General features: G+C 36.2%; 2 protein-coding genes across 2 annotated transcripts in view; one reads left to right on the top strand and one right to left on the bottom strand.

Moving 5' to 3' along the window:
* LOC111862499 (metabotropic glutamate receptor 2) overlaps positions 1-3208 on the top strand; it is a 1033882-nt gene extending 1030674 nt beyond the window's left edge. The window contains exon 17 of the mRNA XM_033750785.1: positions 3125-3208. Within this exon, the coding sequence (XP_033606676.1) occupies positions 3125-3174 (50 nt within the window). The 3' untranslated portion in view covers positions 3175-3208. The remainder of the gene's footprint in view (positions 1-3124) is intronic.
* The window catches only part of LOC111862492 (angiopoietin-1 receptor), a 259584-nt gene that overhangs the window by 2362 nt on the left and 243144 nt on the right, over positions 1-14078 (bottom strand). The window contains exons 9-17 of the mRNA XM_033750790.1: positions 12408-12445; positions 10679-10875; positions 9254-9329; positions 8251-8416; positions 6917-7190; positions 5669-5742; positions 3099-3261; positions 1188-1399; positions 539-635 (exon numbers count right to left, since the gene is read on the bottom strand). Of these exons, the coding sequence (XP_033606681.1) occupies positions 539-635; positions 1188-1399; positions 3099-3261; positions 5669-5742; positions 6917-7190; positions 8251-8416; positions 9254-9329; positions 10679-10875; positions 12408-12445 (1297 nt within the window). The remainder of the gene's footprint in view (positions 1-538; positions 636-1187; positions 1400-3098; positions 3262-5668; positions 5743-6916; positions 7191-8250; positions 8417-9253; positions 9330-10678; positions 10876-12407; positions 12446-14078) is intronic.

Raw genomic sequence — 14078 nt, 5'->3', positions numbered from 1 at the left:
GGAGCTGGTGCTCTCTCCGCAAACCATAGATAATTCAATCATAATAAATAAGAAAGAAATATGCCAAATATTAATAGCATAACTTAGGAGTATTAAAAATGTATCACTCTATCCTGAATACATTGGATGATTATTTAAAACAGTCTTGAACAGCTTGAATATATCTTTTGGCTTATTTTGGACTTCATCCATCGTCTGGTATGTAAAAGACAAAAGACCACGACGTTTCAGTGACTGGATCTGTCTCCGTCTTCAGGTGGGTAGGGAAGGATAAACCTACTCAGAAGACGGAGAGAGATCCGGTCTCCGAAACGTCGTGGTCTTTTGTCTTTTACATACCAAACGATGGATGAAGTCCAAAATAAGCCAAAAGAAGTACAGTATACACCATCGTCAGAATCCTTCCATGTCTAGCTTGAATATATGTTTGTAAACAAAATTTCTAGGAGCTCCCTCTTTAATACGTAACTGACTGTTCCTCTTTGGTTAAAAATCCCGATGATGCATATGAAAGCATTGCCAATAAATGCTAACTTACAGTTCATCAGAGCAATTATCTGGCTTTTCCAGACGTTTCCCTTCTAGGAGGAAGTTCAGTAGATCCATATCACTCACTGTAGGGTATGGGAACCCACCTGGAAACAGATATGAATACACTGGACAGCTGCATACATATGTTTCATACTTGAAAAGAGAAATGTCAATAAGTATGGAAACCAGTTATACAAGAAACACATGAAATTCAGAAGAACAACACGTACAACTGGTGAAAAGTAAAACTAGAAATTCTGTTCACTCACCAAATTTTGTCAGTGAACAAATACTTTATAGGGTGAATATAATATAAACAGTTCATTCATATCTCCTGCCAACTACATTCAACTGGCAAAAGACTGAGTTCAGTTTTAGGCTTTTGTGAAGAAACTGGTGAGTCCTCAAATTTCAAAAAAGCAGAACATTTCTTGACTATGAAGAAAGCAGTCTTCTGCGATGTGACACCGTGTGGATGTGGTGTTATCCGACGTTTTGGAGGAACGTATTGCCTCCATATTCATGGTAGAAGGAAAATAAGAAATCCGTAAGGGAAGAGACTGTGAGAACCGGTACAAGCAGACCTCAAATCTTACATTTCTTGACTAGCTGAATCTGCAGGTCCAGAAATGTCCCATGCTGTTGAATTTACTTACCAAGTGTGCCGATCTCCCACAGCACAATAGCAAATGCCCATACGTCACTTTTACTGGAGTAGAGGTTGTCACGCATAGCCTCCAGTGACAACCACCGCAATGGCACTTTCTTCCTCTTTGTGTTAATATAGATCCCAGACCGTGACAGACCAAAATCTGAGATCTTCAGTGTCTTGTGCTCATCAATAAGAACATTACGTGCTGCCAGGTCCCTGCAATATATTTCTTTAACAAAATGTGCTCCTTTTGTTTTTAGTACAGTTTACAAGAAATAAGCACTTCATCAAAATTAAAATTCACTGGGGATGTTCTGGTCAAAGTTCTTTTAGATTCCATGCAGATGTCTAACATTAATCATAATACAGATTACGACTACAGACTAATCGTAATACAGATTACGATTACAGACTACAGCAATTTTCTTATTTGACTGTATTTATGCGTCTTACAATTGTATACTTAATGTAAAAGTAAGCAAAAGAGGACAATTTCAAATATTTTGGAAGTAAGAGGAAAAGTTGTCCATGTGCTTAACTAATTAAGCACTATGCCATGAAGGTGTATGGGGGAGTGGATGTACAGTTCCACATATGCTTAACCTCGGCACTAGCTGGAGGCGACTGGTCAGCTTCACACCCTGATTGCCTTACCCTGGGGAAAGCGCCCCCAGTACCCATTGGATAGGAGGTTGGGTGGATGCCAGGTCCTGTCTGGACAACTTCGAGATGAGAAAATTCTTGACCCCACTGGGACTAGGACTCTGACCCCTCAGTCATCCAGCCCATAGCCAGTCGCTATACTGACTATCCTATCCCGGCTCATAATACTTGGGAAGTAAAACAGTAAAAACAAAAATGTATAACAAGAAATTGCAGGAGGAATAAAGAATGTGAGAAAATGTTACTACTCTTTGGGAATATTTAATAACAACAGATTAGGGTGAGCCGTGCTAAGCCTTAGCTCGCTCACGATGAGGTCATCATCCTTCCTGTGACGGATTCCATCCCCACTATGCGGTACCCTGACGTCAGTCACGTGGTCCCATGTACCCTCTTGTGAAGGGGAGACTTGTACAGTGCAGTCTTTTAGACCAAGTCGACTTGGAAGGTTGTTTACTAGCCAGCAGGTTTGTGGTGGAAAATATTGCTTTCGGCGGGGGCTGCTCTAAATTCCCTTTGGTGTTATCTGCTGGCCGGTAAGGACTGCCGGCGGTCGCAAGTCGTTGCATGAACGCTTGCGACGCGCGTATTAAATTTTGGTATGGGGGTTTATTTTGTCTCAGAATTTAGACTTGCATTTGTATGGCCTGATATTTCTAGCATCGACACAAGGGGTGCCGACGCGAAATTGGTTGTCTGTTTTTTTTTTGGGTCAAAGTGTCTTTTTTGTTATTTATGTACTGTATATTTTGTTATTAAAATTGTATTTGTTTTATCTTAGCCACTGAACTGAGTGTAGCTTCCTCCTCCTAGCTTGGATACCCCATCTCCATCTAGGGGAGCGTGCGAACCGACAATAGAGCCAGTAACGATTGCGCTGTGCCCTTCCTCTTCGTAATAGTATGATTCATAGTAATCAGTGGAGAGGAAGACGAAGGGCGCGGTGCAAGGGAAGATGTCACCGAGGAAGGAATAATATGGGCTGAAATTTAGGAGAAGCTCTGGGAAGGCAGAGGTAGATCTAGAGGAGTGGTTGTTAGGCAATACACATAAAGGTGGACATGTCAAAGAAAGAAAAAGTGACATAAATAGGCCCTATGAATACAGGGACGAATCTTGAATCTCCATAAAAGATGTGGAATTTTGTGACTACCTGATTCGTGATTCATGGTGTATACTCCCTGCATTAGTGACACAACTTTCTGTTTCCTCATATTTTTATATGTAGTTTTGCAAACTGTGCATGTAATACCTATGTGTGATTTGTTTCCGCTCTAGATGGGCCATTCCACGGGCTATTTGGATTGCAAAACTTTGCAGCTCCTTAGGATCCAGGACATATTCTAGTTTCTTCATGGGTACTATGTCCGATGGCGTGAGAAGAGGACCTTCACTTGTCAACAAGCTCCATTCAGCTGTAAGAATAACAAATAATTCATGGCATGTTATTCAGTTAAAGAGATTTAATTAATGTAAGTAAAATCAGGATTAAATTCCCTCAAATACAGTAACACTTTTTAATAATGAAATATAACCTTTACATGTTTTGGTCAATGATGGCCATTATCGGAAAAAGACCAGCACTTCAAAGGAAATGCTTCACGCTTCACATGCAATTACATGCTTGTGCTGTCTTGAATGGGTTAAAACGCTAGGAATCGAAATTTGAAATGGCTTTATTTTATTATCAAAAAATATTGTTTTATTTGATGGAATTGAGTCATAATTTTACTTATGTTATAGCAGACAAAGGTTGAGAGCAATGTCTACCACAATAAAAAGATTTAATTAAAATTTGAAAGTACAAAAATGAAATTCTTGTGGACTGATATTTATAACAAGAATTTGGAAATGTATTTTTATGACAATGATGGTGTTATATTCCAAGTTAACTGGGTTCATTGTCACCTTGGTGTGACACTTCCTCAGGTTGTGGATTGAGGAGGCAGCTTTCAGATATAGATTGTGGCTATGATTATATTGAATAAGCAATCTCAGACAGCCGACAAGGTGCTGTTTCAGCTTGGACGTGGTGCTAATAACTTCTCACCATAAAAAAAAAAACAAGTTTGTTACGAATTGTACAAAGGACAAATTAAAAAAAAATGATCTATGCTAAGGAAAATGGATATAAGGTTTGGTACATGGAATGTAAGAAGTCTATTTTAGATTTAGTGGAAATACAGGATGTCAGGTGGGACAATGGTGGCCCTAAACCAGCAGGCAAATATAAATTTTTTGTGCAAAGTGGAATGAGAATCATAAATTAGGTACAGTTTTGTTTGTACATAAGGGGATAATATCAGCATTTAAGAGGACAGAGTTTGCTAGTGATAGGATATCATACATAGCAATAAGAGGTCTCTGATTTGATATTAATATTCTGAATGTTCATGCCTCAAGAGAGGATAAAATTGATTATCTGGAAGACAGTTTCTATGAGGAACTAGAACATGTGTTCAATAAATTTCTTAAATGTCATACGAAACTCTTTTTAGGAGATTTCAATACCGAAACAGATAAGGAAAACTTTTTCAAACCAATAATTGAAAACGAGTGTTTACAGGAAATTATTAATGATAATGCAGTTAGAGTAGTAAACTTTGACACATCCAGAAAATCTGTCAAAAGTACAGTGTTTCCATATCCTATCATTCATAAATTTCACTTCTTATTTCCTGATGTAAAGACTCGCAATCAAATTGACAATATTTTGATAGATAGGAGACAGCATTCAAGTGTATCTGATGTTCAGTCATTCAGGGGAGCAGACTGTGATGCTGACCAATGCCTGGTGGAGGCAGAAATTAAGTAGAGACTGGCAGTGAGTTAACAGGCAACTCATAGATTTCATATGGAGAGCTTAAATCTCAAGAAATTGAAGAAGATTAGGGGAAACGAACAGTATGGTGTTGAAATCTCAAATGGGTTTGCAGCTTTGAACAACTTGGATGATGACGTGGACATTATAGAGCTTGGGGAAACTACGATTATTATAGAAAATATAAATATTTCTGCCAACATAGAGAGTCTAGGTTAGAATGAATCTGAAGAAGCCTATGCCATGGTTGAATGAAATATGTCCAAAACTATTAGATAAAAAAGAAAAAAAGGAGTAGCAATGGTTAGACCATCTGAACCAAGCCCTGTTAAGCCACCAAGCTGTGAACATCTGTCTTCACATTTTCCTAGCTTCCTTGAAATCCTTGTAGTTTACATAAACAGCATAACAATGTTGTCAACATAAACATAAAACACCATACATGGTGAAAACATAAATAAATATAGAATGGTAGGAAACCTTCATATGATTTTTTTTTTTTTTGGAGAAAAGGGGGGACTTCTGTCTTCTGGGATGTAACACCATATAGTTTGTTGAAATCCATCCTGCAGTTTGGAAGAATATGTCCCTTACATCTTCAGGGTTGATGAGTAAGTTAAGCAAGAAACCAGCATGAAGCAGAGAGCATGCTGACATGAAATCAACATGCCATCATATTGGTTGACTTTCAGTGGACTATATAGCGATATTTCCCAAAACATAGAACTATTCATAAACATTACTGGGAGAACATCAAATCCTATATTGGGGTTTAAGTTTCTAACAGTGCTGAATACTAGGACTGTGGCCTTCCGTGATATGATGCTGTGTTGTTTGGTAGATTGTTGGCAGTGTTTCAGAGAAACACATTGTTTCCACCTTTTCCACCCTTAAGATGAAGTAATCAGGTTCCTGCAAAATATTGGCAACCTTGTACCAGATTAAGTGGTGTCAGGTTCCAGAAGACTGCAGGCATAATGTTCACTACTCTTTTTACTCACTCTCTGCGATAGATGGTCGTCCAGTTGAACCACTCATCTGGGTGTCAGGCTGCACGTATGAGCCCTCTGAATCTCTGAAATCATGTAAACAAACACCTCATGTCTTTGTTCGACTTAAAATTAAATACTGCCTTATCTCATAGGAGTATTGCATAACTGTGTTATGCAGAGACATCAATAACTGTTTATTTATAGCTGTCTGCCCATTAAACAGTCTGATATACAGGTCGGAGATCCCGGGTTCGATTCCCGGCGCTAATACATTTTCTGAGAAACAGTGGGTCTGGAACGGGGTCCACTCAGCCTCGTGAGGATAATTGAGGAGCTACTTGAATGGAGAAGTAGCAGCTCCGATCTAGAAAACCGAGATTAACGGCCATGGGGATTCGTTGCACTGATCACGTGACACCCTCTGCAAAATTTCGCTCTAACTTCGCCGACAAGTGGCGGTCTCTCGGTCGGTATAGTTCTCTTGCAGACTAAGAAATCAGGGAGGTTTTTGTTTTGTTTGATATACTCATATATACAGTATTTAGTTACACTCTGTGCTAAGTAACTAATTTTATTGGATTTCATTTAGACAGAAGTAGCCTTCAAAGATGATGTGCTTAACCCTCAACCCTTTTCACACACACACACACACACACACACACAAAGGATGGGACAGTTCTGAGAGTATCAGAAACGATAGTGGCAAATGAATGGCCATTAGAGAGGCCTAGGTCTCTATATATGATAGATAAGACTTTCAGTCTCATTCTCTTATGGCATCTGTCATAATATTTTTAACACTCTTCTAGTGTTATCTCCTGCTGAGGATACTGCAAATTAACGGAATATATACTGTTCTAAGAATTTCTTTCAGTGTCCATTGATTGAGATTAGCACTTTGTAACAGCACAGTTGAGTAGGAAACTTACCATTTCTTATAATCTTATTAACTTTCCAACCAAAACTATTATTGTACAGATATTATGTATTAGTGGTTGACTTGTTCCATATCCTATGATGTCAACCTGTATTTGGATTATGGAACAAAATATGAATTGAAATTTAAATTCAAATATCCAATGACAGAAAGGAATTTAGTTTCTGAATAATTACGTTTGAAGGGACTGAAGATGATTGACAGTATTAAAAAAGTTGTCATATTTATAGACCCACCAACTTGAACTACATAGCCAGCACGGATCTCAAAACTTATTATGTTGCCACCTCTAACATTACTGATTTCCCTGTCTCACTCACGTTGAGGGAGGCTGAAGAGGTACATATCGAGGAACAGGACGCTTCATAGTACTGGAAATAGCAAGTTCGCCTCCAGTACGACGTTCGTACTCCACCCTCAGTTGACGAAGATACTGAAGAAGGTCACCACATGGTACATACTCCATAAGCATACAGTATGGCTGCTTGAGGGTGCAGCATCCCAGCATGGTGACAATGTTGGGATGACGTCCTACCCTCTTCATCATTGCTATCTCTGACAAGAACTCCTCCACTTCATCAGGCGAGGCTTTGTCTGTTTGGAAGCAAATGCAAGTGATAATGATTGGTTTGGAAAGTGACACTCCTTGAAATAGATAATTTTAACTGCATACTGAGGAGCTTCATAACTTGTACACTTTGCCATTTATAATTAGAATGATCAAGTCACAATGGATCAGATGGGCAAGGCATGTAGCACAAATGGGGGGAAGAGGGATTCATGTAGGATATTGGTGGGAAAGCCAGAAGGATAGAGACCACTAGGAAGATCAAGATGCAGGTGGGTGGATGATATACTGTTTATCCTAAAGACATGCAAACCTTACCAATTAAATAAAAAAATAATTATTATGACTTAGTAATTATGTTAATTTAAAAACTTTGGATGTGGTGTGGCCACTTCCTCTGTGCAACAAGTGAGCAAGTGAGATTGTATGAACTCCACAAGCCAACTACTGAATGACAATTGAGAAGGCAGTTGCCAGCCATCATTTTTCAGTTTACACTAATGATGAAGTGACAGTATTTTTTGAACCCTAGTAATGGCCACAAGACCAGTTATGAGGTGGAGAAAGCAGATGATGGAATTTCTACAAAACTGGATGCAGAAACAATGTACATCAATACAAGAGAAGTATTTAATACAAATTACAGAAGAATATCTTTATTAATAACACATTTGAGGTTATGTCATCATTAGATAGTGATGTAGATGGCTATATCATCATTCGAAAGTTACTTGAGTCTATTTTCAACACATAGCTTAAACAATAATTAATATATTTGCATTCCTGTTGAATGCACAGAACTCTTATTTGTAAGGTTGCCTACTCAAGGTATGGTGTACCCACAGACATAGTATAGACAAAGTCTGATGATTATGTTGTCATTGATGATGATGGTGATGGTAGCTCATGTTCGGTAGTGGTTGGTGGTGGTGACAGCGGCAACAGGAACACTGACAATGAAATAAATTTTGAAGAGTTCATGGTAGAAGATATAAACCTTCTGAGGTTTCGCCTTTTCCTAACCAAGCCAGTGTTTGCTCTTATCTTACATTTTAGTCCCATACTTCATGAAATCAGAACACTCACGCTTCAGCTTCTTTACTGCAACTGTGATGTACCCTGGGATACCGGCGATAGCTTCAGCACGTGCTAGGAACACTCGCCCAAATGCTCCTTTCCCAATCTGCCGCCCCAATTCCAGGCGATCATAACTCACTTCAAATGTATCAGCATCTCCTCGAGCTTTTGCTTCCTTTGACAGAACAAAAAAAAATGTGGCAATGAAATTTAATGTGGTAAATGTACTCATAGCTAAACTGTATGAGAAATTTAGGACAGGGACCCTGACTTTCAATGATGTATTGACATGCATAATGTGTTTATTATAGCTAGGATCAAATTTAGTGTTGTGAGAGTCCCAGGGCAGTCAAAATGTGGAGTTCCCTATCAGTAATAACAAATGTAGATTAAGACAGTTATCTTTTTTGTTCTTATTTCTTATATTAACTAAAAATACTAATTAACTTTTCATGATTTTAGAGAAGAAATGTCTCATTAAAATCTGTGGATTCTATTTTTATTTTTTTGGAGGCTTTTTGTTGACTAACCCAGCTGTTGTCTCTTAAATCCAGCCCTGATTATAGTAGCCTGGAAATACTAAATTATTTCCCCAGAGCCTGTTATAATTTGTATGACTTTATATTTGAGGAATCTGAATTTGGACCAGTGGACAGACAGACATAGCAAAGCTAATATAGGCATTTTTGCAGCTTATGTCTTAGAGGTCCCAAAATCATAACAATGAAAGTATAAGTTAACTAACAAATGATAGTATATAAGGCTAATCCTCTGATGAATAAGAAGATGCTAGATACTGTTCCAAGGAATTTACTTAATAGAAATCATCCCAGAAGGGTTTGTGAAGGCTGCAACAAATTTTCATATATTCATTTTTCCTCAGCTTTCTATAATGGCAATGCTTTTTTGTTGTTTGTACTATCTCAACATAGAGGCATTGCAGTAAATTTGTTAACATTCCTTGATTAGTTCATAAAAATTCATTTTCCACGAAACAACTTCTGTATCTCACCTCTATTTCCTTCTCTACATATATAATATTCCTCTCCTGATGTGATGGGAAGTTCCTTGAAAGCCGACTTCCTCCACTGCAGAGAAAGAAAAGGAAATATTATCTTTCATTGTATTATCAGCATGTAGCTGGAACAGACTGCACCGAATACTAGATAAGGTGAATGACATACAAAATTTACATTTTCATATTATGAAGTGGACTGTTCTACTACTGCAATTCAGTTGAGTTTGATACTTTATTAATTTATTTACATGCTTACTCAGCAGCCCCAATTCTTCTTAAAAAGGTAAGCTTGAAGAAACAAAGGAAAACAACAAACTCATACAAACATATATACACACATACACACACACAAACAATGAATAAAACAAGGCAACTTGTATCATTTAGAAAATAACATATATTCCATTAAGTGCAACCGCACAACCGTTATAAGGTTAGGAAAGAATTATAGGTACATATATTCCTATATATAAAATAATAAAGAAATTACATTGATATAACATTTGTACTTTAAAATTACACTGTTTGTTGCTCTCATTTCAGTTACAGATTTCTCACTGGTCATTTTTCAGTCATCATAAGCATGCTGAAATTCAGAATATTTCTATTAATATTGTCTGTACTATTAAAAGAATATATGTGAAGGGCTTAGGAATTTGACCCATCTTAGGACCTTAACATGTTTAAACCCAGCCCTGCACAGGGGTCTCAAAAAACGTTCTAGTCTTGGGCACCAGCACAGGGGTGGGAGTTAAATTTTTGTAAAAAGTCAGAACTGAAAAAGAAGGTGGTATAACAAATTGTAGTACCAAAAATTAAAGTTAGTTTTGAATATACCTTTATTTGTGTTTCAAAATAAATATCTACAACTTTAGGGTTGCCACAAAATGTTGTTGAAGAGCATAAAATATATTTTATAAGCAAAATTTGCCCGTTCTTTCCTCTTTTGGAAAGATTTCTGACAGCAGCCACATTTCTATTTCTACAGTACAAGCAATACAGGCCTACAGCATGACACCATTTTAATTATTTCATATAAAAGATCCAACAGTTGCATGTTTGAAGTTAGCTTTATTTGACTTCATTGTTAAGTATTTTTCAATTTTTCTGCGCCCAGCTTAATCTTTTATCATGAAGATGGAGACAGCAAGTTCCTTCATAATACTGACACCTGTCTGCGAAACTACATAGTGTCTTATCCCAAAAGTTGGCAATCATCATAATGCTATTTTCCTTTTTCTTTTCCATGGAGTTATCTTGCTGCAGCTTTTTGATCCATACGCAGTCACATTGCTCTTACTTACTTGGCACAAATAAACAGATTAGACTAACACAGTCACATGGACATGCAATATAACACCAGTCACACTTATCAAACACAGCAGAACATTTACCAGCAGATGTGAAGATCACACCAACCTGTCAATGCTTACAGCCTTGTATACGCCACGCCAGCTATGAATTGGTTGAAGCCGACCTTCTCCCAACTTGCGACGCATCCATCTGCCACATCGTTTCCTGACCATTGCCATAGTAAGGATGCTTACCCCCACAAATGATAAGACCGAGAACACTGTTACTAGCACCCACTGCAATGAGCCATGACCAACAACCCCCTGAAATCCATTACTTCATTATGTCCTTTTTTGATGCAAAGTTTGTTTGTGCATAGGTTGTAAGCCTTGTCTTCCCAATGTTGATCTCATGTTTTAAAAATTATCTTTAAGAATTCAATTATGTTTACAATAAATTCTGCATAGAATTCCCAACTAAATATGTGCCAGATTTCAAAACTATAGACATTTGTATTAGAAAAAATACATCTAAATTTATCACATTTGATATGGCAAAGACAGAACTTACAACCTTGACACAAATGCAGAATTTAAAAACTGAATCTGTTAGATTGTCGGTTAGCTAGCCTAAGCATATGGATCTGTCTTTAAGATCATAATTATGCATCATTTGCACAATATGCATAAGCAAAATACACATATGAAAGGTCACCCATGTATGTCCATACACATGCTTCAACTTGAGAACTGGTGGAGATATTTAAAACAGAAAAAATACTAAACTCGTCCTTGAACTGCTATATTGTTACAGCTGATTAATCCTATTCAGACCGACAAAATACCAGTACAATATTGGAATGTAAAATATTCCATTTGACCAGAACTGAAAGGTCTTGAAAATTTATACCTCATGCCAGATTCGAGATTCTGAGACAATGACTATGAAGAGTATCAAATTCTGGGATGTCATGATATGTTATCAGGCAGAAGTATGCTGACATTTCAGAGGAATACACTGCCTCCCTCTTCAGGGTCAAAAAGTAAGCTGAGCAAGGAAACATGTAAGCATTAACCAAAGAGAATATTTTGCTTGACTTACTCTTTGATCCGGAAGATGGTGGCTATTTGTTCCCCTGAGTTGTTAGTAACCTTCTACCAGATTACATCATGCCATGTCACAGAAGATAATATTCTCTATAGCCACCACTGTGAAAACTTCAAATCCAACAAAGTGAGCAAATTGATTTACATAAAATAACACTTTGAATGAAATCAAGTAAGTTCTCTTACAATTGTTAATCATTTACTCTCTAATCTGTATTTGTATTTGTATTTATTGTAAGTTCAAGAGATCCAAAGATGCATATAAAACATGTCATAAAATAACATAGAGCACAGAATACATACATAAATATTACACAACTAGATAGTACAATGAACACAACAATAATAAATTTATCTGTTTAGATATTCATCCACAGTATAAAACATATGAGTATTCAAGAAATGCCTTAATACAACCTTAAACTTTTTAAAATTATTGAATGTGTTCTTGATCTCTATGGGCAATTTATTGAATATTTTTATACCCGTATGATGAACTTCTTTTTGATAAATAGTTAAATTAGCTTGAGGTAAATACAAATCTTGTCTCAGTCTAGTATCAGTAGTATGAGAATCAGTGTTTGATGGAAAAAGAACTTTATTTTGCTATACAAATACTAACAACGAATATATATATATTGGGATTCAAGTGATAAAATATTTAACTCTTTAAATATGTTTCTACATGAAACTTTAATTGTAATGGGAAAAAAGATTATAAAATTATACAATATATTCTAAATACTTACTGGAGTTTGATTTGTTTCTATTGTTGCTTGATAAGGAACTGGAAAAAAAAACATAATTTTATGAAGTTTTTATTCTGAATTTCAGCATATATTTTGGACTCCATTTGGAATTCCTAGATATATTCACACTGTATCTAAAAATATGTGACTTGTGAAACATTTATTGTGAGTTGTTTCCTTGACAATTGCATACCATATTGTTAAACAATTTATGTCCTTCCTTAATACCTTTAAGTCAATATATTTTTAAAGGTAAAACAAACCAGGTTCATTTGATTTAATTTGAATTTATATCTTGTGGGACAGGTTCTGACTGGGGGACTTGAGCCCAATGTTCTGAATTTTAGTCAAAGTCCTACAAACAATTGCTTTTAAGGTCCATATAACACATGGCATGAAACCAGAGTTATCTTTTTTTTTTTTTTAAACATTGTAGCGACTGTGTGACAGAGAAAGACATTAGACTGGGATGTCTTTGGTGTAAATATTGAACTGAATTAATGAGTCTGTAATTGTACTTTTCTATGCATTGAATAAACTGAAATACTGAAATTCAGTATGGGAGACTTCCACAAAATTTTATTTAACAGTTCTGATTTTCAGCCATATTGACTGATAATAAATTGGAGTTTGCCATAAGTTGACTCTTCGGTGTATCCCATAAACCTTACCACATATACAATTTATATTTGATATGTGAGACTTCCACCAAGAATTGTTTGGCGGTTTCAATTTTCAGCCATATTTTTCACCCTAGTTTGCACAAAGATATAAATGAAGTTTTCCATGTATCCCATAAACCCTTCCACATATTTTATTGCAACTAATTATGCAAGAGTTTCGCTGATTTAAAATTCGTTATTCTCACATTCATTAAGATTAATAAACTTCAAATGACTCTGCTGGTAATTTTGTGTGCAACGTTATGAGGTACACACGTTATTTAACTCACTGAACAGAAATAATTTACAAGTTTATGACCCATATTAATGATCTTTTCTCAAAGGAACAAATAGGTAAANCTTTTTTTTTTTTTTAAACATTGTAGCGACTGTGTGACAGAGCAAGAAATTAGACTGGGATGTCTTTGGTGTAAATATTGAACTGAATTAATGAGTCTGTAATTGTACTTTTCTATGCATTGAATAAACTGAAATACTGAAATTCAGTATGGGAGACTTCCACAAAATTTTATTTAACAGTTCTGATTTTCAGCCATATTGACTGATAATAAATTGGAGTTTGCCATAAGTTGACTCTTCGGTGTATCCCATAAACCTTACCACATATACAATTTATATTTGATATGTGAGACTTCCACCAAGAATTGTTTGGCGGTTTCAATTTTCAGCCATATTTTTCACCCTAGTTTGCACAAAGATATAAATGAAGTTTTCCATGTATCCCATAAACCCTTCCACATATTTTATTGCAACTAATTATGCAAGAGTTTCGCTGATTTAAAATTCGTTATTCTCACATTCATTAAGATTAATAAACTTCAAATGACTCTGTTGGTAATTTTGTGTGCAACATTATGAGGTACACACATTATTTAACTCACTGAACGGAAATAATTCACAAGTTTATGATCCATATTAATGATCTTTTCTCAAAGGAACAAATAGGTAAGCACTATTGAATAACTTGCGCTTCAAATTTGATAATAGT

This window comes from Cryptotermes secundus, unplaced genomic scaffold (assembly GCF_002891405.2).
Source record: "Cryptotermes secundus unplaced genomic scaffold, Csec_1.0 scaffold882, whole genome shotgun sequence".
NCBI classification, from domain to species: Eukaryota; Metazoa; Arthropoda; class Insecta; order Blattodea; family Kalotermitidae; genus Cryptotermes; species Cryptotermes secundus.
The sequence above is the reverse complement of the archived record's forward strand: the minus strand, read 5'-3'. Positions and strand labels throughout refer to the sequence as shown.